The sequence below is a fragment of the Euprymna scolopes genome, chromosome 5 (genome assembly GCF_053919585.1).
Source record: "Euprymna scolopes isolate OS-2025 chromosome 5, ASM5391958v1, whole genome shotgun sequence".
Lineage (NCBI taxonomy): Eukaryota > Metazoa > Mollusca > Cephalopoda > Sepiida > Sepiolidae > Euprymna > Euprymna scolopes.
This window is the reverse complement of record NC_136486.1, coordinates 167,860,944-167,888,134: the sequence shown is the minus strand read 5'-3', so window position 1 is coordinate 167,888,134 and position 27,191 is coordinate 167,860,944. Positions and strand designations below refer to the sequence as shown.

At 34.2% G+C, this 27,191-nt stretch overlaps 1 protein-coding gene across 4 annotated transcripts in view; it reads left to right on the top strand.

Annotated features, from left to right (window-relative positions):
- LOC145277034 (uncharacterized) overlaps nt 1–27,191 on the top strand; it is a 297,662-nt gene that overhangs the window by 213,799 nt on the left and 56,672 nt on the right. For all 4 annotated transcript variants that reach the window (XM_080128657.1, XM_080128659.1, XM_080128656.1 and 1 more), the window contains exons 4-5: nt 10,622–10,667; nt 22,155–22,194. In XM_080128657.1, the coding sequence (XP_079984783.1) occupies nt 10,633–10,667; nt 22,155–22,194 (75 nt within the window). In that variant the 5' untranslated portion in view covers nt 10,622–10,632. The remainder of the gene's footprint in view (nt 1–10,621; nt 10,668–22,154; nt 22,195–27,191) is intronic.

The following is a 27,191-nucleotide window of genomic DNA, read 5'->3' as shown; positions in this document are numbered from 1 at the left end:
ATGATTAATTTGCTATGAATAAATATTTGTAGATTTGAATCAAAACATCTTAAAGCTACCAATTACAAATGTGTTCATTTAATTTGCACATTTAATGACGAGAATGTCATTTTAAACTTAAATGTGAAAGAACAACAGAGAGACAAAGTTTTATATAGAGATGTGTAGACATGTGTAAAAATAACATTTCAAATTTATTTATGGCAGACCAATAAAAATGCTATCTTAAATTTAAGCATGATAGGCAAACTGAAGTACACAGCTTTTTAGAGATACGTAGATGCATCTAAAAGTAAAACAGATTTACCAATGAAAATAATATTTCCAACTTAAGCATGATGCGCTGATAAACATCCTCTGTGGTTGAATGGGAACAAAAATGGATGGCCACATTCAATGTTGCCAAGACTAAGCTTGTTTCCTTCAATAATTACAAGAAACCTTCTCGACTACTACTTGCTTTGGTTAATGATACATTATCTGAAAGTACTTTTTTCAACCTTCTCAGCTTAACGTTCACAGGGAACATGAACTGGAACAGATACATTGACAGCATTGCCAGGGCCACTGCGAGGAAGGTGGGTTCTCTCTTCCTTGCTAGAAAGTTACTTACGCATGAAAGTATCCTGTACCTCTACAAGGCTACTATTCGCCCACATATAGAGTATTGTTGTCACATTTGGTCTGGTGCAAGTGCCACCAATCTCTCGCTCCTGGACAAGGTTCAAAAGAGAGTTACCAACCTGATAGGTCCTGAATTGTCACCCAAGCTTCAACCTCTGTCCCATCGACGAAAAGTTGAATACCTCTGCCTGTTCTACAAGTATTTTAATGGTGGGTGCTCTGATGACCTACAAGCTCTTGTACCCCCTCAACATAAATACCCCTGAGAAATCAGCAAAATTCCACCCTACACATTAGGAAGCCTTCTATTCTAAGTTTCTTCCCTAGAACTGCTAGACTCTGGAACTCCCTTCCGGGTTCTTGTTTTCCCAACTAGACTGACATACAGAAGTTCAAATGTAATGTGGACAAACATTTGCTTCTCAACTCTCTACATAGTATCCCTGAAGTGGTACATTGCCTTGTTTGAGGTTAAAATGGAATTAAAAAACTATATCAATTAAATACTAAATGTTCATCTAATTTCTCTTTTGAAACTTGCATTCAAATTTTAAGTGGAAGTTGAGTTTTAAGTTTAATATAAAATGAACCCCCTACTGAAACTCTGAAAACGTGTTGGTAAACAAAATTATTTTTGCTATTGCAGAAAAGGTAGACCGTGTCTATTATGAAAAATAATCAGTAGCACGATCTTGATTTTGCACTTCAACTATAGATGTGTCAGGTTGAAGACTTGATGCATAAGTAAAAGCATCATATCTATTATATTTAAAAGTTTTGTGAACAATAAAAAACATTTTTTTTCTCATGTTTTAGCATTTTTAGTATGGCAAAAGATGGGTCTGGCTTATGACTATTCTAAACCTCACCCCACAGCTGCTCTCAGAATTGCCTGGCAAATCAAAGGCATGTGACGCCAGTATGACGGAAATGAAAATATTAAATAGTGGATACAAGGATATAATCTGAATTCACTCTCCTTTTTATAAAGAAAGAATCTGATGGCCTCTTTTCATATTATACCATTTCCTTCATGCCGACATGGAAGTTTATATCACTAAAAATACAAAATTTTGGCAGGTATCCTATCTTTAGAATTTGAAACGTTTTTTTTCTCTACTGATGTTTGATACGATCAATAGACATAATTCTCTTCTGTAGTTGCCAACGAGAGAAAAGGAGGACATTATCTACTTTTAATCTGCTTGCTCTGATTGTTTGCAAGTTGCATTCTGATTATGGCAATATAAATTTGGCAATTAACTGTAATCTGTTATGGAATATGCATGAAAATATCTTGACAACAACAATTGGCAGAATAATGTTCAATAATTGTGGGATAAATGAAAGAGGCATTGTTTTTAATGATTGTGCAAATGGCTTCATTTATGTTGAATGTCAAATTCATAACTATTTCCTGTTTTTATTTTTGAATATGTTGACAATGTGTTTGTGTGCTATCTAACAATACATTTAGTTTATTTTGACCTCTCTTTAATATTTGTAGTGTGATCCTTTGGATTTAGTTTATTAACTACAAAAGTTTCCAATTTATCTTCATTCATTGCTTTGACTTTTGGGATTTGAGTATTGAATCATTAATAATTGGTACATTCTTTCTCACTGAATACAGAAACTGTTTTGCGGGTACCCGAGCGTACAGCAAACTCCTGACCGTAACCTTGAAAAATAATGTGCACCATTCCCAGGTTGGAGACCATCATCATGTCAGGTTTGGTCATGATCTGGTGTGGGCTGTAGGAAATATATATATAGGCTATGACTTTGACCTTGAAAATGGTGCCCCCCATCCCTAGGTGGGGAACCATCATCATGCCAGGTTTGGTCATGATCGGTCTGCTAGTGTGGGCTATAGGAGAGTTGTGTGCACACACACACACACACACACACGAATGCTACAAAAAAAAAAAAAAAAAAAAAAAAGCATACCAATGTATAATAAACACTTACAAGCCTCCACCCCTTCGAAAAACTTCAAACTAACGAAAATCGCCATTTTTACACATTTGAAAATAATTTCTGACGAGGACGCATCAGACCGTCTGAAACATACGTAAACGATTTCAATAACTTAAAAACATTATTACAATGATCCAAACATAATTCTCAATGAAAAACCAAGACACGGAATAATAAAATAATGTTAAAAAATACACATTGTTGGTGACTACTCCCTTATTTAAATATATATATATATATATATATATATATATATATATATATATATATATATATATATATATATATATTGTATAAATGTCATTTTACACTGTCTAGTTGGTATTGTTCACTTGTAGTGTACTTCCCAGTGATGATATATGTTCATTTACCTTGAGAGGGACTAGTAATACGAATGGTGTTGTTTATACATGATCTCCATTTTGATTTAGAGGAATTTTTCTAATTATAGTTGTTATCATTACAATTAGCGCTATGGTTCTTTTTGGTTATGTTTAGATATGAGCATCTTCTAATGAGAACGAGGGTCGTTTCTAGAGAGAAATTGGATATTCATATTATGGTTGTCCTTTCATAAATTTGCTAAGTTGGCCTTTAGCTTTGTCCAAGGAGTGAGAAATGTAAACACTGCACAGTGGGTTCGCAAGCGGACATATGGAATTTTTGCAACTTCCCCAAATGACTATAAAACTTAGAAAAGTGCAAAGTTCAGTTTCTGTAGTATCAAAAAATGGTATTATTTATCTTCTAAAAATGATTATCGATCAAGATATGCCAGCTGGAAGCTTGCGAATTTTGATCGTTCACAACCTTGCGATAACATAAAAATTACCAAGCAGCAACTTTGGGTGTACCTGAGTAATTGTCAAAAATTTCTTCCAAAACCTCTGTACATGTCCCATAAGTCCCCGAAATATAAGGCCAGATGTCTAAAATTGAATTAAATGCGAAAAGTTGGATCTATGGTCAGCTATTGAGCCTCTTTTGTGGGATTTTCCGGAAAATTTATGACACAGATTAACAGTTTTTTCCTTAAAAAAAGCCCGAAATTTGACCCCGGTCTGTACACTTTCACCGACGATTGCAAAAAAAGCCCGAGATAAAAAAATTTATGCTTCACATATAAGAATCTAGACAAATAATACTATCATAATCCAATTGGACAAAAAAATTCACTCTCGGGCACCATATTAATTCTGACGTAATAAAAAATATTGAGGATACCCAATTATTGTAATTTTGTGTATCCAGCAAAAATCGTCAAACGCGTATATTCATATAACTAATCAAATTTTTTTCCACATATATGACCCATACCACTTTTCCTATGTTTTTGGGGTGTAGAATCCAAATCTGGCCTTTAAAACACCTGAAACTTAACTGTTTTCATGATAAATCCAAATTCTAGCACATCATATGGTGAATTGGTATGGGAGAATCCTTCGCATGCATCTTCCTCGTCTTGTCGCCCCGTGATGCTACTGATGGGAAACGAAAACAGAGAGAACCTTGATATCGTTACAGACATCCAGAAAGAGAGAAAGGATTGTGAATTCATTGTCCAACATCACAGCAAACCGGTGAATATCAAGGTCGATGCAACTATGTCTATGATTGATGGTAAGATGCATAGTCTTATATCTGGTTTGGGTGGGGCATTTTGTTGCTTGTGTACATACAGTAAAGAACAATGTCATGATTCTGTCTGTATCACCACTGGTTTCAAAATTGATCGTTCCTTGGAACAAACACTAGCCCTCTGTGAGAAAGGAATCCATCTTCCAGAAAACCGAAAGGTTGGTGATTATGATGATCGCAAAGGTATCACCCAGGATCCTATTACCATCGAAGATATCAACAACTTGCATCCTCTCCATAATTTGCTGAGATGCTTTGGATGGATCTTCAAGATTTGTTATCATGCCACTGCAGGACATTATTCATGGTCAGAAGCAAAGATGGACGTATCCAACCGTATCGCTAGAGCATTGGCATTTCTAAAACAAGCGAAGGAACAGATCCAGACCAAGGTAAAGGAAGAGACATCAATCACCATGGAGAAACCTGATCCAACAGGTCACGGGGGTACGTCTACGACAGGAAATGTGGCGTCACTTATGCTCAATACTAGCAACAGAAGGTTGTTGACTGATGGAATTGATAACACCGAATTGAAGTTAAAGATTGACCGCATTATACTTCGTATGGCGGTTATTCTAACGATAAACAACTCGAACAAGAACGTCAGGGTTGCTGAATTTCAGGAGTTTTGCCGTGAAACATACCTTCTTGTCAATAAGATATCGTGGATTCAAATCAGTCCAAGTGCACACGTTGTTCTTGGTCACAGTGCGGAACTTATTGAACAGAACGACGGCAAAGGTTTGCTGAACTTTACGGAGTGTGGCATCGAAGCAAATAACAAATTCCTGAGGCAGTATCGAATGAACTATGCACGGAAAACAAGTCAATTTGACAAGTTATCCGATTGTATTAACAGACTGTGGGATAAAAGCGACCCTATGGTGTTGAAAGTATGTGAACGACTACAGTGCACTCATTGTAAAGGAGCAGGTCACACAATACGAAGCTGTGATGAGTTGAAGGAAGCACTTCATCAATGCAACAGCGAATATGAAGCACTAGTTGCCTTCTTGTCTTACTGATTCTTTTTATTTAGGGTCTATTTTGTTCCAAGTTACGTTATTGATCATTCTATTCATAGTTCATTATGTTTTTCAATATTGAATTACAGTGCGTATCGAATCGTTATTACATAGCTGCGGATTTATTATGAACTTTCTTGCAAATTCTGTTCAAAAACGCATTCTTAGACCTTTTACGTCGAAAAACCTGTTTCCCGGAATGTTGACCCGATTTCTCAAAATTAGGGGTTGAGGCACCCAGACTCCCAAAAATTTGAAAATTATGCATGTAAAATTGACTTCTCTACATTCCATGCCTTGCACGGTTCTAACAAGCCCAAAATGGCCTCCGTATCAGTATTATTTAACAAGTTCTGTCAAAAAACGTGTTTTTTGGATTTTGGCCAGATCGCCCAAAATCAGGGGTTTTGGCCCCTTTGACCCCCCAAAATTTCAAAAATTTTAGAGAAATGTTTTTTTCTGTCTTCTACTCCCTCATTCGGTTCTAACAAACCCTAAATGGCCCCTACATCGATATTATTTGACGAGTTCTGTCAAGAAACTCGTTTTTTTGGATTTTGGCCAGATTGCCTAAAATCCAGGCTTTCGGCCCCCTTGACCCCCCAAAATTTCAAAAATTTTTGGGAAATGTTTTTTCCTGTCCTCTACTTCCTCATAAGGTTCTAAAAAGCCCTTATGGCTATAAATGAAGTAGATTTTTCTAATTTATAGTGAAATGTCCGCTTGACCCCCCCTCTGGGCCCACTGTGCACTGGTGATAGTGACTGCTCAGCCAACAATTCCAATTCAAATGGGAAGGCACACTATATGACAAGAGGGGCATTTAAAACTATTTAGTAATATGTTCTTGATAGCAGTCTTAAATCCCGTGCACGTTAGAGTTCGTATCCTTCCTAAAGAAAGCATACTTTTCCTTGTGTGCATGCTATACATATGTTCCTGTTGACTTGCCAGAGAATTTTTTATACTTGTCCTTTGATGAGTTTCATTTGAATTTTATATTTACAATGCAGTCACCTACTGAAATGAAATTTATTATCAAACTAATATTGTATTGACTAGAAACTGTCTTTTGGCAGTTGTCTTATGGGGGCAAACTTTTTTCTCACGGTCAAATCCAACTTATGACACTGTTTCTATACCAACTGAGTTGAGCTTATAATCTGTAAAATGACACTTTTGAAATTGATTCCATAACGAAACCAGAACTACATTGACGTAGACCTGGTTTGATTTTCGAGTTAGAGATTTTCTGAGTGTCATGTACCATCAAATTGTCTCGTTCACTGTCAAAGGTGCCTTGTGACACATTATTTTCATTCCAGTCAGATTAGAAGTTTTAATGTACAAGCTGACAGTTTTGAAAGGTTCATTGCTTATAGCAAGTGGATGATTTTAGAGGTGCAGATGCCTATTTACCCGCATCATATTCTCAGCTACATCAATGCAGTATTTAATATGTTTGCCATTGGTTTGACCATTGGAGTTTACACAAGTTGGTGCACAATCCAACCAGATTATTGATTCTAAAGATTGATGGATTCTTCCATCTTATTTTACTACCCTGTGAGTGAACATTCTTACTCTATTCACGGTAAAACAAACACACACACACACACGCGGGTGTGTATTTAGTAGCTGATCATTGACAAGAGGGTTCAGCTGCTCTTTGCCAGATTTTATATTTCACCCTATTGACTGTCTAGTTAGTTTACCCTACTCATGGGAAGAAAGTTTTTAAATCACTTGCTATAAGTAAATATTTAATTAAAAAAAGAAAAAGAAAAAAAAAGAGAGAGAAATTAAACATAAGATATGAAATGCTAATGGAAAAATCAGAATTTTCAGTATCAAAGATCTATTGCATTGCACTGTGTCTGTATTTGTTAATTCCTAGTTTAAAGCTATAAAATTGTTTTTGTTATTGTTAATGTAGTAATCACTGTGATGACACATTTGTGTTGAGTAGAAATTTTTTTCTTCCAAAAATAGATAAACCCCCCTCAATTTTGCAAAGCGGTGAGATATCTACTGGAGTGGTAGAATGATCCCACCATTTTTCCAGCAGTCTTAGTAACGGATTTGATGTACGTGTTCCATCTCAGATCAGGAGTAAAGGTCAGCTCAAGAAGCTTGTCAAAACATGGAGCTTCTCCAAGATGAAAGCCATTCATTTCAATTGATGCCAGATGTGGATCAAGGCGTTCATAATGAAAACATAGAAGGCTTTGATAAGCAGTTGTCCCAGAAAGGAAGCCTCTGTTGAGAGATTCGCTAATCTTATGATATATAACCGTAAGGACATATGTTGTAGATCTAGCAGAAGGGAAACCATATTGCATGTCACTGAGGAATTTATTTTGGCTGAGGTCGTTGACTACTTCTCTATTTTACACAGATTCCAGCAACTCATGATACAGAGGAAACTGATTGGTTTGTATTGAGAGGAAGATGAGCGATCACCTGAATTTTTAAATACAGGGCATACTGATGCGGTTTTTCATGGTGTTTGAAAGCAAATCTCCAAAAGATAATATTTTAACAGCTTTGTAAGTATAGGAGCTAGTTCTGGTTGAAGTTTTTTTTGGCACTATAATTGAAATGCCATCAGGGCCAGTTGCTTTACTGGAATCGAGATTTTTGATTAGCATGTACAGATATTTCTATATCACATAATGTGTTTTCAGGCAGGAGGAAATATGAGGAGGCTAGGGGCCCTGATTACATAGGGTAGAGTTAGTTGCAAAGTTCTTGGCATTAAATTTGGTTTTGTCCGATGCTGACAAGATTACATCAGATCCATTGATGATGGTTGGGATAGAGCACATGCTTCTATTCAAGACCCTGTTTGTTATTTGCCAAAACTGGTGGCAATCAGCTGCTGCTCAGCTACTTTGGACTTCATGTACTGAACATCCAACTCTCGCATTCTTTATTACTCTTTTACAATAATTGCTAGCAGTCCTAAAGGTGGCTTTAATCTCAGTATATCTATTACATTGGAAGCAATGGAAATATTAATTTCTGTGTGCAGTGGCAGCAACACATTCTGGAGAGAACCACAGCTGGCTGTTAGGTTTTTGCTGAAATTTTTGGGAGGATATAAAGTGGTTTATACTTACAATTAACCATTCTGTCAGGTCTGATACATTCTTTTTAATCATAGAACACAGACGTAGATCTGATATAAATGTATGAAAGCTATCCCAGTCAGCCATTAAGTATCGATATACTGTACAATGAAGAAGTATGTCAGAGGACTTATTACATATTGTTTTGATTTTAACTGAGACAACCGAATGGTTGGAAGATCCCAATGGAGACAAAATAGAGGATGAACATAGCTCAGGCAAGTTGTGAGAAAAAGATCTAGGAGACTTGCATACTGACCATCAATGTTGTGCACACGGGTGGGTTCGTGAACAATCTGAGTTAGGCCATAAGTAATGGAGAAATCGTGACAGAACCTCCTCTTATCATCTCTCTTGCTTGAGTGGGATACCATGCTAACCATTCCACATTGTGAACATTGTAGTCTCTACAGATGTGAATGTTAGCCGAAGGATGAGCAGACGGAATGTGGTCAATTTTCTCAGATATGCTCTTAAAGATAATAACTCCGCTGTTGTGGGGACGATAGCAAATATAAACGCAGTGGTGTGAGCAAGTGCAACTTGGAAGCACATATAGGACAATTTAGGGTCCTCTCTAGAAATGTCCCTACCACATGGAAAGCCATCTCTAATGTAGGCACATATTCCATGCCCATGACGATTTTCGGGGTCAGATTTTGATGTTAAGTTAGAATATCCTTTAATTATCAACTCATCTAGGGAAATAGTCGGTCCAATGCCAGTTTTGCTTAGGAATAATAGGTCATGTTTGGTCTTTTGTAATTGTAACTGGAAGATTGGAATGTAGACCCCTGATGTTGGAGAAGAAGATATGGTAGTGAGGGTCTACGTTGGAAGTTGGAGTTCTGGGTGAGGTTGACAGATTTGTTTTGAGCAGGGCAAAGAGGGAAAGTAAGGGAGAAAAAGAAGTGAAGAAATATTTATGATAAAGTAAATCTGTAACAATTACCCATTAATATGGCATCCAGAAGCCCCATAAGAATTTACTGCATGGTCCAAATAACTTTGATATTTAAACATCTTTAAATAATTAAAATAAATAGTTTTTAAAATTAAAAAGAAAACCCTAGTATAGATGAAGAGTTCTGGGAAAAGTTTTGTTTTGGTCTGTTTAAGCTTGATGGTTGCTCTGAAATGATTCAACTTGCTAGTAGACATTGTGAGCATATATTTGTAATGAATGGAATTTGCTTTGGTATCATTCCCTCTCAAAGAAAATTAATATATCTTGGCTAATAACTATTTTGTGGACATCATTTGTTAAAGAGCACAGATTCAGCACATTTGATAATTGAGTTAGTTTTCTCTCAACAATAATTTGTACTGCTTATAAGAAACATGAGAATGTGTCATGGTAAAAGATCTCATGAAATGTTTGCAATTCTAACCATGAAAGATTTCACTAAACCAAATGATTTATTGTACTATTACCATGTTCCAAACTGGAATTACTGGACTCGATTTCATATTGCTTTAAACATCAATCAATGTATCTTAGTATATGGAACTGGAAATATATATATATATATATATATATATATATATATATAATATTTTACTTTTGTTTTTATTTTGTTGTCTTTTTGTTGAGTGTTGAATTTTGCTGCAGCAGTTTTTGTGTGTGTGTGTGTGTGTATATATATATATATATATATATATATATATATATATATATATAATATACTAATTAAATGTAGTAGAATTTGTTGGAATGCAATAAATCCTGAAAACCTTTTAGAAATTATCTTGGAAAAGTTATTTTTCTCCTTGGAAAAGGGAACACTCAGATCTTAAAATAATAACATTATAAACAAACAAATTGGAGTTTAAAAAAAAAAAAAAAATAGACGATTCTTCAAAACATTCATCAAAAAAAAAATAATAATAATAAAATGACGACTATTCTTATCGTCATTGGATTTTTGATTATATATTTTCTTTTATTTCCAGTAATTACTTTTAAAAAATGGTCTTTTTAAGTAAAAATGATTGAACTCATTTTTTTTCTTTTTACTTTTTGAAAAATTATATGAGATCATTTGATTTATTTTTAAGAGTATGCATGAAAATTTGCTGTTAAAAGGAAATATTTGAGAGGAGCAAATAGCGTTTATAAAAACACCATTTATATCTGACTTGAAGTGATTTTTTTGCTAATATACTTATTTAGAAACTATTTTTTGCTTCTTTTATTAATAATTCTTTTCTCTTTTATAGTTCACTCTGTCATGGAGGATGGCCGCTGTTTACTGGATGTGATAGGGTGAGTAGGAACTTTCTATTTCCCTTCTTTTCTTTATACATTGTAAACTTTACAGTTATTTTTGACATTGATACTTCTTGTGTTATATATTGAAAGAGGAGGAGGAAGTCTCCTGCAGCTGTAATGTCATGAGTGGAGGTGGAAATTGTCTTCTTTTTTTTTTTTTTTTTTTTTTTTTTTTTTTGTCGAAACTTGAGACAAAGTGGACATCTTGAATGCTTGTAAGGCACACCATTCTGAACCTGTTTCTGGGGGTGGGAAGTATATCTCAATGTTGATTTGGTTGCATGGTTAAATAAAGAATTGAATAGTCATTTATATTGTTGTGTTAAGCATTTCTCAGTCGGTGAATTACATGGCAAGAGATAAAAGATGGCAATTTTACGGCATATAGAAGAACTTAAAAAAGCAAAATGTAATACTTCTAAAATGATTATTAACTCCAAGCGAACATACCCAACATTGCCTTGGAATAAATACACACCCGTATGTCCTTCATGCGATAAACCTTATATTAATATTTTTATTCTGTTTTACTTTTTATGATTTTCAAATTTGTGGACAGGGTCTGAAGAGTTGTCCAAGATTGTTCAAGTAGAAAGGGAGGTAAAGATGATGACCCATATTTTAACCCTGACACCTTAAATACAAATATAGTGTGTATTTTAAGGAAGTTCACAATTTGAAGTGCTGCCCTTTTGCAGTTTATTATCATGGTTACGTCTGTAGATGCGAAAAGTCAGAATTGGAATGGAATGATCTGAAAAATTGAAAATTACAGATAGTTTTTATGGAAAATTGTTTTATTGTTAGAACACATCATTTAATAAGTCTTGACTTAACTAATAAAACAACTATTCCTCAACACTATCTCATTCTAGGACAATTTCACAATTTGATACCTCTCTTGTAGGACAATTTATTTTTGGCTTCAAATTATGTCCCCAGTTTCTGATATCATATATTCATCGGAACCCAGGAGCTTTCTCTTTAGCTCTGCAAATAGCCAGTAGGTGCTTAGGGTAAATCTGGAGAATAGGGTGGTTGTGAAAGCAATTTTAAGTTCAATTTATGTAGTTTTGCCATTGTTGCAATATATTTGTGACATAGTATATTTGGTTGGTGAAAAAGCCCCCCTCCCCCCTCTTTATGACTACTTTTTAGTGATTTCTTCTTTCAAGTACACCAAATAATGCTATAATAATGTGCTCGATCTTGATGGTGTTTCCTTTCTCAAGGTAATGGATTAACAACATTGTGCATTCTAAAATGTGGAAATCAAAACCATAACTGCTGATGTTTGCATATTTGTTCACTTTGGATGCCTTTTACCTGCTGTTGTCCACTCATTTGACTGCTGATTTGAATTCAGAGTGAGCTGGTAGATATTAACGCAAAGACAACTTTTTTGTTACATTGAAACAATTGCAAACAATGCTCTGAATCGTCAACGCATTGTTATTCTTAATCGACTGAGCAAATACAGTACCCACTGAACATCATTTTCTTATTGACAAATGTTCATGCAAAATGGTAAATACACTGCCTTCTGATATTTTCAACACCTCTACTATCTTATGCTACTTCAATTTATGATCGCCCAACACAAATGTTTACCAAGACAACTGCCAAATTTAGGTGACTTAAGCGTTCAACACCATTTCTGCATGTATGACCACATTTAAAGTCAACGTACCACCAATTAACCATTATTTCTCAAAGTTTGAATAACACTTATCAACTAGTGCTTTGCTTGAACAGTATTTTTTCCTATCAGAAAGTAATGCTCTATCAACACACGAAATTCAGATTTTTTTCATTGTTTGGAAAATTTACAACAGTAGATTGACTTGCAATTTATAAACTAATAATCTGATTGGGTTCAAATGTTGAGATGTGCTGTTTGAAAGTGAGTACATTATATAAAACATAAATTTTTCCAGGAACGCCATCTAATATGTTAGACCTGAGACTTGGGTAGTATTTTAAAACCCGTTAAAGTTTGAGGATGGTTCAGTAAAATAGGATGCATTCAATTCAACTATGTATCCATTTTGAAACTAGATTACTTTGATAAGTATATTTCATTTTGATCGATGCCTCCATTCAGTCTCGAAAGACAGTTGATACCCATGGTGCAGTGGATGGAGATGTTGAATCTTTACAGTTCCAGGTGAGCATTGTCTGAAGATAGCGGTTTCAATCCTACACAGGCTTAGTTGGCCAAAACGTGGTGAGACCACAACAACTACTTGTGCAGCTGCCATTGCTCAAAGGCAGCATGCGTACCACAGATTCAACCGACAAAAGTCCAGTTCAAACAGACAGAAGTATATAAAAGTTAGAAATAATTGTAAGAGAGAAATAGCGACAGCTAAGAATACACTGAAACCACCAAAAAACGCATCGAGGCACAGAAATTAGGAACCCGTGATTTTTGGAAAATCTACAACAGTGTAATAAATAATGGGCAGTTAACGATTCCTCCACTATCAAACAATCATGAGGTTGCTTGTATGGCAACCGACAAGGCTAACCTGCTTGCCAGTCGGTTTGCCTCAAACTCCACACTGGACCCGGCACACCACTCCATCCCCGATTTTCCTTTGCGGACAGATGCCACACCAGACGATTTGAAAATCACCCCCTTCTCAGGTACATGGTATCATAAAAAATGTAGACACCCCAAAAGCAAGTGAACCCGATCTCATCCTGGCTGTGCTATTAAAAAAATGCTCAGCTGAGGTTGCTCCAGTTCTCTCCAAACTTTAAAATAAATGCCTTAATGAATTTTGCTTTCCCAACTGGTGGAAAACTGCTTCTGTGTTACCAGTCTTCAGAATTCTGGTGAAAGAACTAACCCATTAAATTATCACCCCATTCGCCTTCTCCCGCTTTTCGCCAAAATATTTGAGTCCTTAATTAATCAAGCCCTAGTCCAACACCTTACAGCTGCAAAACTCCTGACCGACAAACAATATGGATTCAGGCAAGCCTGTTCCACAGCAGATATCTTAACTGTAATCTCTGAACGTATATACCATTCACTGGACAAAGCAGGGGAGGGTAGAGACCTCGCTATATCTAAAGCTTTTGACAGAGTATGGCATGATGGTCTTCTAAGGAAAATTAGATCATTATGGTATCACTGGAGGAATACATAATGTAATTAAATTTTTATTAAGTAAGAGAAAAATCCAAGTTGTCCTCGACGGTCGTACATCTAAACAATATGATATAAATGTGGGAGTACTTCAGGATCTATCCTTGGACCTTTATTATTCCTGATATTCATAAATGATCTGCCTGATAAAATTGTTTCGGAGTTGGGTATATTTGCTGATGACACCACTCTCTATGACAGGCACGAGGGGAAACCAAATGAACACATATCGAAGGAAATGGCAGAAACACTAGAGGATGACCTCCAATCTGTAGTGGAATGGGGACAAAAATGGATGGTCACATTCAATGCTGCCAAGACTAAGCTTGTTTCCTTCAATAATTACAAGAAACCTTCTCCACCACCAATAGCAATGGCCACGAACACATTACCTGAAAGTACTTCCTTTAAACGCCTCGGCCTAACATTTACAAGGAACATGAACTGGAATAGATACATTGAGAGTATTGCCAAGGCTGCTGCAAAGAAGATGGGCTCTCTCTACCATGCTAGAAAACTACTTATGCCTGAAAGTATCCTGTACCTCATTAAAGCCACCATTCGCCCATGTATGGAGTACTGTTGTCACACTTGGGCTAGTGCATCTGCTGCTTGTCTCTCAGTCCTGGACAGGGTTCAAAAGAGAGTCGCCAACCTGATAGGTCCTGAACTGTCATCTAGGCTTCAACCTCTGTCCCACCGATGAAATGTTGCATCCCTCTGCCTGTTCTACAAGTGCTTTAATGGATAATGCTCTGACAAACTACAAGCACTTGTATCCCCGACAAACCCGACAAGCAGCTAAGTCTCACCCCTTCACAGTAGAGATCCCTAGGTGTAAGAAATCCTTTTACTTCTATAGTTTCTTCCCCAGAACTGCTAGACTTTTGAATTTCCTTCAAGAATTCTGCTTTCCTAACTGTACTGACATGCAGAAGTTCAAGTGTAATGTGAACAAACATCTTGCTACTCATCTCCCTTCATAACATCCAGTCAGCTTATGTCCCCGATAGTAGCCCTCTGCTTCAAAGTGGCACTGTGCCTTGTTTGGGGTGAAAATTGATTTAAAAAAAAAAAAATCGTCTATGGTTTCTATTTTATTAATATTATCCTTTTGTTACTTCATTATTTATGATGCCATAGAGAATATTCCTGGTGTCTTCCACTTTTTTTGAAAATATGACAATGTTTTATAAAAATATATCATGTTCACATAAAATATCCATGACGATATATGTAGATCAGTAGCAGTCAGCGGTTACAGCTTTTACTGCTGCTGCTGCTTTCAAACAAAGACACACAAGTGTTTTTATGAAACTAGTGATGTCATAATAAATTTCACAAAGGATGAATGGTAGCTTTTGCCAACTTCAAAATAATAATCTTCATCTTTTGTTGTCATCGATTCCAAAATAAATGTTTCTTTCTTGATAATAATATTATCTTATTCACTCCAATACTACTCTCTCTCTCCCTGTCTCTTTTCTTTTTCCTATTACTAAATATGATAGAAATGTAGCCAAGAAACACAGTACAGGGTGAACAGAAAGTCCTTGGACCATTTTTAGTTTTAAAATTAAATATTGTTAAAATCACTTTTTCTCTTTTCGAATAAAGTAAGTATTTAGTCTAACTTTTTTTTTTTTTTTTTTTTACATGAGTGTCACCACTTATCAAGGCCCAGAGGCCACTCGAGGATAAGGGTTAATAGGTATACATTAGTCATTGTGATTTTAGCATAGTAAACAGTGGGAATTTTGTAACTTGGATTACTTAGGGGGACGATTCAATTAGAACTTGTTCACATTGGACTTTTTCTTTTTTTTTTTTTTTCATAGGTATCAACACATTATCAAGGCCAAGAGGCCACTCAAGGATAAGGGTTAAAGAGTGTACAGTAGAGATTGGACAATATAATAATCATTAGTAATGAAAATTTGTTAAATTTGATAACTTATATGGAACGGCTCATCAATAACTTATTTACGTTAGACTTGAAGACAACCATATTGTAGTCAGCCGGAAAGCAGGAAAACGGAAGACAATTCCACAGGCGTGCAGTTCTAAGAAAGAAGCTTTGTTCATGGAATCTACGTTTAGGTTTAGGCACAGATAAAGAGTGGGGGGAATTATTGATAGTGTTTACAGCTAGACGAGTGTTTCTTGTGAAAGTTCGGCGAGGGGGGACCATAGATTGAAGCTCACTCGAACACTTTCCATGAAAATAACGATACATCAGAGACAAACTCGCAACATCTCTTCTGTGAGATAGAGGTTGCAGGGAAGAGAAAAGGACATCTCCTATGAGGCTACGAAGTCTATTTTGAACTCTATCAAGGCAGGACAAGTCCTTTCTAGCAGTTCCTGCCCAGATGTGGCAACAGTATTCCATCCGTGGACGTACCTGACTCTTATATAGATAGAGAATTGCATCAGCAGTGAGATATCTACTGGATCGATAGAAAGATCCCACCATTTTTCCAGCGGCCTTGGAAACAGATTTGATGTACGTGTTCCATTTAAGATCAGGAGTAATGGTCAGACCCAGAAGCTTGTCAAAACTTGAGGCCTCCTGAAGACGAGAGCCATTCATTTCAATTGATGCCAGATGGGGATCAGAATGTTGATGATGTAAAGAGAGAAGCTTGGTTTTAGACGCATTAAAAGTAACCGGCTACTCTTTTCCCCATTGTACTACATGCTCAAGATCAGAGGAGAGAGATCTAATTATTTTCAACAAAATTATTAAAATAGTTTTGTTGAAACTTTCAGAAAAATGAGCAAACGAGAGGCCATAATTCAGCTTCATTGCGCGGGAAGGACAAACTCAGAGATTATTAAGCTCTTGAAAGTGACTAAATCCACCGTGTACCATGTTGTGAACAGATTTAAGGAACTTGATTCATCTGAAGACCGTCCTAGGAGTGGAAGACTTCGCACTGCTCGAACAAAGAAGGTGATTAAAGCTGTCCGAGAGAGGGTAAGGAGGAACCCGAAGAGATCTGCAAGCCAAATGGCTAAATACATGAATGTGAGCGTGACCTCGATGAGAACCATCGTAAAAAACAATCTCCAGTTGTCCCCCTACAAGCTGAGAAAGAGACAGTACCTCACACCTGCCCAAAAGCACAAGAGACTTGAAAGAGCAAAGCTCCTTCTTGGAGAACTGAAGGCTGGCACGGCAGAGCGAGAGATCGTTTTTTGTGATGAAAAACTCTTCACAATTGAAGCGACGGTTAACAATCAGAACGACAGAGTTTACGCAAAATCTTCAGCAGACATTGATGGCTCCATGAGAATAGTTTTCCGCCGACAAAAGCCATCTTCCCTCATGGTGTGGGCTGCAGTCTCCAAATCTTGGAAGTCGCCTCTGATTTTCGTGGAGCAGGGGGTTAAGATCAACACAGATCGCTACATTAACGATGTTTTGGTTCCAGCATTTGAGGAGATGAAGAAACACTTCAAAGATCATCCTTTCACCTTCCAACAAGATGGAGCACCATCCCACACCTCCAGAAAAACGCAGGACTGGTGCCAACGTCATTTTCCAAGATTCTGGAGTAAGGAGATGTGGCCTCCTGCATCGCCTAATTTGAATCCCGGTGTGGTCTTTGTTCGAGGCAAAGGTCTGTTCTGTTGTTCATCCAAGTGTTGATGCTTTGAAGACATCTCCTCTGAGTGAATGGGCTAAAATACCCCAGGAAACGCTGCGTGCCTCGGTTGGTAACTTCAGACAGAGAATTGAACGTCTAATCGAAAGGAAGGGACATCACATTGAAAATAAATAATTCGAATTTATTCTTGCTTTCCTAACTTATAATTTTCATTCATGTTTAATTTATATTTTTGTAATTTTCTATTAATAAACCACTTTTGAATTGGTCCAAGGACTTTCTGTTCACCCTGTAATATTTGGAACCACTGCAGTATTAGAAATGAGCTATCAGCATACAAAATTAAAGTAACGCTAAGAAATTTTGTTAGCCAGTTGTTTTTCACTGAACAGTTTGTTTATTTTCAGCAAAATTCATTGAAACCATTGTTTTCCTTTGAACTGTTGTTTTCAGTGTTATTTATTTTACAACTAAAGTTTTGGTTGATGTGCCATGCATCAAAATGTAATTGAAAAATAAAACCCTTATTTTTTATTTATATTTTGCATTTTTTATTATCAAGGCAGTTGATGTGAACCTTTATATGAATTTATAATAAGGCTTTATAATATTAAGCGATAATGTTTTAGCATATATGTAATATATTTATAAAAGTAGGCCATTTATTGCACTAGCAGTGAGATTCAAATGCCATATTCATATTCAAAATAGAAGAACAATAACTTTCTAATATACTTATGTCCCAAAGTTAACTAATTTGTATATTGTTTTGCAAAAGCACATCTCATTAATTCACTATTCGTTCTTGACTCTTTGAAAACATGTTTAACTTAATATGATGATGATTTTGATTTTTTTTTTTTTTTAAAATCAAAAAGTCCCAAGCAAGAATGTACTCTGGGCAAGCAAGATAGCTCCTTCTTCTTATTCTCATCATTGCACAATTTTATGGCAAACATATTTCTTGAAAAACTTTTTAACTTTTCTTTCTCAACAAAGTTTTTTTTACAATTTATTTTATTTTTGTTTCATCTTTTTTTTCCTACACCCTGTGTATATTTACCTTCTTTGCTCTGCCTTCCTCTATTTATACAATAAATAAATAGAATTTTAACTCCCTGATGGGACAATTTGAAAGTGTACAAAAATAGCAAGAACAGTCCCATCATAATTTTTTGGTAGGAGCACTTAATGTGACAGAATAATATCACTTCCTTTCTTTCAAATAAGAACGCAATGCCTAGATTGTTGAACCTCCTAGGAAGTTTTTTTTTTTTAATAAATAATTCTTGGCTAAGTGGCATTAAAGTTTTCAAAGCCAGTTAAATTTACAAAAGCAAAATGATAACATCTAAAATTATTATCTTTCCGCTCCTTATATATTTCTCTCTCCATTTTTCTTTCCAGCAGAGATAATTTTCTTGCTGTTTCTCTTCATTAATATTGAAAAAAAAGGAGTTAGGGGAGAAAGAAGAGGGTTAAAAGAAGCAGCAAAATTGATTATATAATAAACACAGAGAGTGAAAGAGAAACAGAAGTGAGATAAAAATAGAAAGTGTATAAAATAAGAGTGAGGGGAAAGGTGGTGAATGATAGAAACTTATTAAAAGATGAGCCAGTAGATCAGTTAATCACAAATTACAGTTAATGAGAACAAAAAATTCAAAAAAAAATGGATAAAAATTTAACTTGATATTAGAAGTCAATAATATTTTAATATGTATTTTGTATGATTTAAAAAATATAAGTAAAAAGATTTTGGAAAACAAGAACTCTGATTTATATGTATTTCAAACTTTGGAGTTCTTTGTGAAAAGAAGAAAAAAAAATTACATTTTCCTTATTCTATAATGTTTCAACATTAGAATTATTTATTTCTTTTTTTGTGAAGCAGGAGTATTAATGCCCTGATATTAGAGTGTTTGTTGCTTGAATCCATTTGAAGTGTATGGAAAATTATGATGCAATAAAACTTTATTGCAATTCTTACTTTGGCAAGAATATAAAAATTACAAGAAGACATACAGAGTCACCTCACTTTGAATGAACTCCATTACATTTGTGGATCATAAGCCACCAACAAAATCAGCTTGGACTAAAAGCCCAGGTGGGTTTGAATAGTTTTCCTTTTTTTGTCCTAAAAATAAAATCATCCACCATAACCTCGATTGCTATAACAGACATAGGTAATTTGCTCAATTGAAGCAGCAACAAAGAAAAATGGATAACCTAAAGTAACGGGTAACCTTCTCACGCCATACTATCATTAAAGCAAGGAGACCTGACGTTGCCCTGGATTAAATAAGGATCAACAAAAATTTTGCCCTCCCATATTTTATTATCAATCAAATCGGTTTATTGCCTGCTGTATTTGGGGATCAGAAGGAAGCTTCACATGCCTCCACGCAGTGACTCAATCCATAATACATTATAGTCTACATTGGACTGTAGAGAACCTACTGTTGATTTGATAAATTATTTTTATATAATAGCTTGAATTAAAGTTTAAAATTCAAAAATCAAGTATCACAGTTCAGTTGTGCCCTAAACAGAAATATTCATTTTAAATGTGTCCTTGCCTTGTCAAAAAAGCTATTTTTTAGTTTATAAAAATATTTTTATAAAATGTTGTGAATTAAAGTTTAAAATGCAAAAGTCAAGTAGCATGGTTCAATTGTGTTCTAATCGGAAACATTCATTTTGATCCCCCCACCCCGTTTTATCAAAGAAGCTACTCTTGGGGTTTTATATGCCGTGACCTTCTGCTTGTGCAGTGATAAAATTTCTCAAATGCACTTGTGATGTTAGGCTGTATAAGGATGTTAACTTTGGTCAAGATCAGACTGTTCCTTCTTTAATCATATTTTTTCAATTATCGATTTTCAGTACTTGTTTGAGGCATTCTGATACAAAACCTATGTAAGAATACTCCTAGATACATGAGGTACATTTGTGTGATATTTTTTAAAAATTCGAATCCATAGGGAAGAACACACACATGCACGCACGCACACTGCCTTTTATATATAAGTAGATATTTCTGAAATTAATTTTGCAAAATCCAAATATTTTTTTCTTACTTCAACAAGTAATTGATAATAAATAAAAATAACTTGGTGTGTGTTTATGAAATTTATGTACAGGCAAAAAAACAAACACAATATAAATGTTATTTTATGTAGCAAGAAAAAGAGCAACATCAAATGCAGAATAAAGTTTAACACAATTGTTTAAAATTATAGTGATGGAAGAGATACAACGTATTTAGAATTGTTAGCAGGTGGGTGTGCATAGTTCAATAAAAAGAATGTTTTGGTCTGTTTTATGTACATGTTATATTGGGTTGTTTCATTTGACTTTAGTCATAGTTCTCAGAAATCAAGGGACCCTTTTTAAGGGCTAACACTTGATGAGACACAAAGATATTTGAATATTCCCTTAAATCTCTTTACCTCTCAACAACTGAGGTAGTAAAGAAGTTAAGAACATGAATTTTCTTCTTCCCAATTTATCATTTAAATATATTATAGTAAATCTTTCTTGTAGTCTCTTGGTCTTACTGGATTCCAGAGCAAGAATTCATTTAGTGCGGTGGAGTATCTAGCTTTGTGCTGTTACCATAGGCAACATCACTTTGAGAAGATCCACGATTTTTCGTTTTAGCCATACCGAGGGATGTGATTTTCAATATTTAGCCAGGGTTTACTTATAGGTAAACTATCTTCATGCCAAATTGTCTTGACAAACCCTGTACAGAGAGATCTTAAACACTCAAGTTCTCTTCAGTAGACACTATAGTTACAAGAGTTTATGTAATACATTAAGTTCAAAAGTAAAAAGTTTGTTGGTAGAAATATGTTTGTGTTTACAAAAACAAACAAAACTTATTTACATCTTATAATAAAAAAGTGTTGATTATAATAATTGTTGTAGTAATCATGATGAACCACCCCTTTCTTCAATTACACGATGGAGTAATAAAAGACTGAGAAAATTTTGAAGAGCAACTGTTTTTCACATGTCACATAGTGTGTTGATTGAATGCTGATAATAGGAAAAATGGTGTGGTTGAAAGTAATATTCAATGTTGGGTGAGAATTTGTCCTTTGTGGACTAGTTTTCTGAATTTCAATATTAGAATAGTGAAGAGAAACTCTTATTTAATTACAATTAGGGCCAATGTTCAGTATCCTTGCTAGTATACATACAGACTAACAAACATTTTGATTAACAGAGTTAAATTTATGCAAAATCACATACCACTCATTATTATTTGATTCTATTTATATTTAGTCATTAATTGAGAAGTTACAAGAGTATGACATGGTATGAAGAACCAATTGTATTTTATATAATAAAATCGTACAAACTTTTAGCAATAAGTTAATATAACAAGCTTGAAATAAATCCTAATTTTCCACTCTGTAAGAAAGTCTATTAACATGCAATCAGATTTGAAATTTGATTTTGAAAGTCTACTCGACTTTTTTTTTTTGAAAATTATTTGACTTTTTTTTTTTTTTGAAAATCAGACTTTTTTTTTTATTTTGAAAGTCTATTAACATGCAAATCAGATTTGAAAATATTTGAAATTTGTTAAAATGGTTGAAGTAGAATTTGTTAATCATATTCTTAGTTATTTGAATTTTATTAATTTCATCTTAGAAAATATGTGGCAAGAGATTCAACTTTTGTTTATTTTTATTTCAGAGATCCTAAACTTTTAACTGAGTTTTTAGATGGAGCGGAGGTAAGCACAATTTTCCAATTTCTCCTTTTTTATTTGTTCAATATTGACATTTTTTTTTCATATTTTTAGGGGAAATTACAAGCTATTTTTCATTATTTTTCTTTTTAGAAGTTCAAGATCTGATTTGAATAATAGTTTTATAATTAAAACTGTCAAATCCAAAACAATAGCTATCATCTTAAAAAACAATCCCCATCTTTATTTTATCATGTTTTAAAATGTATGTTCACATAAGATGACCTGAACACTGTTGTATTTATGGAGCAATGATTGCTTTTGAACAAATAATTTGTGATCTGTGAAACTTGTGATGACTTATATTAACGATGAATAGAAAATACACCATTTAAGATTAAGTTTTCAATTACCCAATGTACTCCTCTTTCTGAGTTTAATGGTAAAGCTTTTTATTTTTCTTACCTCAATATCTTATTACCATTCTCTTGATTTTTTTTTCTAGTGTTTTCAAAATTCTTTTTCTTTTTGTTCATTTCTATCAGCAAATAAACTTTGTCATTATTTAGATGTTAATATTTTTTTTCAAGAAATTGACATATAAAGCTTTTTAAAAATGACTCATCATAGTGGATTACACTTATTAAAATGTGTGTTTTAAACAATTCAAATTTAATTAAAGACATAAGATCAAATACTGGCTAATTTTAATATATAATTTTAATTTTAATACATTCTTATAAGAAAAAATAAAAGGAAGAGGAAAAATTAATTAAAAAAATTCTAATATGGAGAAGTTTTAGGCTAATTTGATAATTAGTATTATCTAGTTTTCATTTTGTTATTTTTAATCACAGTTTTTAGTCATTTTTCAACAATTTTCAAATAACTAGTTTGGGACATGACTCTTTGTTGCATCTTACTCTTATACTTTTCACACTTGTGTTTCAGATCCGATCTTAACCAGTTATACAATGAAACTGGTATGATAAGAATTCTCAGCTCTATTCTCTCTGTTTCTTCTCTTTTACTCTTACCATTTTTGTTTCTGACTATAGAACAATACACTGATTAGCCATTTGATAAAACGATGGTAGTGTTTAATGTTGCCCCTCGGCTGTATTACCAATCTGATATGAAACCAGTTCAGTTTCAGATGACTAATCACTTTATTGCTGTATAGTATCATCTATAAATAAGAAATATTGCTCTTACAAACGTAATTGAACCCTTTGTGTTTATTCTGTATACAAATCCTACAGTATTCTTCAAGAGAAATAGTGAGAAAAATGTTCAGATAAAAAATATTTTTTTCGGGGACAGGGGAAATAGTGAGATGCTGCCTATTTTCGATATTCACTTATTGGATGATATTTATGTTATCTTCATGCATGAGATTTCTTACCTTTTGTAAGATGCATGATTAGTTTATCATTAATGGAAACAATAGTTGTGTGTATTCACAAATCTTGAAAAAGTAGTCAATTCATTTACAATTTCAACAACATGATTTCAGATAAGCTTGCTGAGATCTACATAAAGACCATCATGTCCACTATATCACAACAACAACATATATATTTTCATTTCTTTTCAGAATGGCCAGATGGTATATAGGTAAGATACCTCTAGGATATGCAATCTAGCTATTGTATTTAGTAGAAGAAAGTCAATTGAAATAGCCAAGATCTAAATTATCATTTTTTTCTTTTCTTTTTAATAAAATGAGGTGAAAACTTGTATTCTCTCTATTAGAATAATTTGTTCCATTTTAGCTGCTTTTCGGATGCTGGCATTTGATTCCTGGTGCTTCATCCTCTATTTATATGTCATGCTCTGCTTACTCTAATTATAACTTTGATTTGCGGCTATTTCACTTTTTCAAAGGTTTCTTGCAACTATTTCCCCTATTCTCTCCATGCATGTCTTTTCCATCTGAACAAAATGAATTGTTGCAGTTACTTCCCGACAAAGTTGAACGAATAAAAGTTTTTATTTCATGAGACCAATTTATTAATAAATTTTTAACATAATTTGATGCAAAAATATTACTTTTATTTTTTCCATTATCAATTTATATGAGACTTTTAGCTTCATACATAGTCTTTAGTTTAGCCCTAGTTGTGCTACCAGAAAATATGCAACCAAAAAATACCAGATAATCTCATAAGTTCTATTTGGATTTTGATTCTCTGAAATCTATTAAATGTGTATTGAAGCTGATATGTAAAATGACTTGCCCATGACTTTGCTGGTGATGTCCTCATCAGGCAAAATCTTGTATATTGTGCGTACGATGCAATGAAAGACGGATGACTTTCCCAAAGCAAATAAAAGTGACACAAACCTCAGAAATGCTTGGATGCACACAGAGAGTCAGGATGGTTGAGTAATCAATACACAGAAGTTATTTTGTCAGCAAATCATCAACGCTATTCAAATAATATGAGCAAGCAGAATTTGACCTGTTATTCTTTTACATACGTGTGTTTCAAGATGCTGGCAAATTTCTCTCATAGTCTCCTGTTTAGAATTATGGGGATCCTGTTATTTTCATTTATATTATTCCTGTTTCTCATTCCTGTACATTTTTCAAGAACTAACAGACCTTGCTTTGTTTCTGGTTCTTTGTGTAGACCAAACCTGGAAGTGACTGGATCGAATAGCCTAGATTAAAAAGGGCAATGTATGATGGAAATTAATAATAGTACATCTATGCAGACATATTTGACTTGATAAAATTTTGATTTACAGAAAAATGTAATTTTTATTGATGTTACATGCAAGAAGCATTTGAGGTGAGCATAATGATTTAAGAGTTAAAAAAATAACTCTGCAGCTGAAACAACGCGAAATATTCACTTATAGTAAGAATGCCTAAATAAAAGAAGATGCAGAAGATAGTTTACAAAATTCAAAAATGGAAATTTCACCCTTAAAGATGAACATAGGGATATCTAGTTGACTTTGATGAAAAGCTCCTTGTAATGTCATTTAAGGAAAACCTAGTTAAATTAGCTAAAGAATTGGTGATGGAGCTTTTGTTAAGACATGCAATTTTTCATTTTTAGCAACAACTTACAAAGGTAAATAGGCATGTCATGGAATTTTTTTTTTTTTAAACTCACATTCGCCCCCTGACAAGGCATATTGCCACTTGGGCGTAAGTGATTACTATTTGGGACCAGGTCTAGGAGAGATTAACAAGATGGTGATTTACATTACATTTTAACTTCTGCATATCGGTACAGCCAGGGAAACAGGTAGCAGGAAGGGAATTCCAAAGTATAGCTGTTTAAGGGAAGAAACTATTAGAATAGAAAGCTTTCTGGCATTTAGGGACCTCAAAAGTGAAGAGGTGAGATTTTGTTGCTAAGCGTGTTTGTTGAGGATATGTACGTTGAGAGGATACAGGCGCAACAAATTCATCAGAACACATTCCACTAAAATATCTGTAAACCAGGCACAGAGATGCAACACTGCAGCGATGAGGAGACAGGGGCTGGAGCTTAGTTGATAAAGTGGGACCTATTAGATTGAAAACTCTTTTTTGGACCTTATCCAAGAGGGAGAGGCTAATGGTAGATGCATCAGCCCAGATGTGGCAATAATATTCCATGTATATGAGTGAATGGTGGCCTTGTAGAGGTACAGAATACTCTCAAATGCGAGTAGTCTTCTAGTTTGATAAAGGGAACCCATCTTCTTTGCAGCAACCTTTGCAATGTCCTCAATGTATTTGTTCCTGTTCATATTGGTTGTAAATGTTAGGCTGAGGAGTTTAAAAAAATAATTCTCAGGTAGGGTGTTATTTGTCGTTGGTTAATGGTCGTTGGCAATGTCTGCAGATCTCAACTCATGATTTATTGTTGCCTTCAAACAATTTAGGAGAAACCCATTTCCCAGCTTAGAAACCTTTCTAAGTACTTGAAGATGGTGATGAACAGTTATGTGGTTCAAGGAAAACTTCATTGTCAGTTCTTCAAATGATATTACTGTTTTTTGTTTTGTTTTAATGGAAATTGCTCCAGACAAGGCATGGAGCAACTTGAAGTAAGAAGCTAAAAAAAAAAAAACTACTTCAAGCTCAGAAACTTGCTAACAATAAGTGTTGAAATGAAATAGATTCTGACATAAAAAACAGCAATCATTCCCTCCTCGTCAGACATGTTGCTCCTGGAATGTGAGGACTAAAGGAAAAAATAAAAGAAGCAAGAATAACGCGGTTGTCAAAAGTAAACACAAGATCTACTTTCTACTCTTCTTAAATTATAATGTGAGGTTGTGTTAATAGAAACCCTTGAGATTGAACCAGAAATAAATGTCTGATCATATTTTCTCCATTCTTCTCTCTTACATCTCCATAATGTATCATCTCTTCCTCATTTTTCTTAACTGAAAAACTGATGCGTTTCTCTAATCAATCCATTTTTAAATATAATAATGTTGGTGTTGTTTTCATTTATTTTTCTTTAAGTGATGCCACAACAGACTCTTCATCAAACTCAACTTCGATCTTCATCTTTAAGGGTGAAATTTCTATTTTTGTATTTTGTTAACCATCTTCCATATTTTCAGACATTCTTCCCCCATGAGTTGAATGAATATTTTGAGTTGCTTAATTTGCAGACTTATGTTATTAATCATTATGTGACTTAGTATCATGTTGTAAAGACTTTCAACGGTGAAATTCTAATTAATTTTTGTTTTTATAAAATAAAATTTTATAAAGTTTCATGTATACAGATTCCTTAGACATTTCCACTTATTAAATTTCAGAGAATTAAAAATCTATTAAATTTCAGAGAATTAAAAATCTGGATAGAAGTTATGGGATGAACTGAGAGTTTAGAAATCATTACTTAGCTGCCAGTAGAAACATCTGGAATCATTTTGACTGATGTTGAAAGCTGTCTAGTTATCACACTTAAAAATTAGTCAATTTTTTGTTGAACTCATATCGTCAGTGATTTTTGGATGTAATATAAGTCATTCAACTCTGGAGACTTGGCTAAAATAAAAAAAGTTTTATTTTATATTTT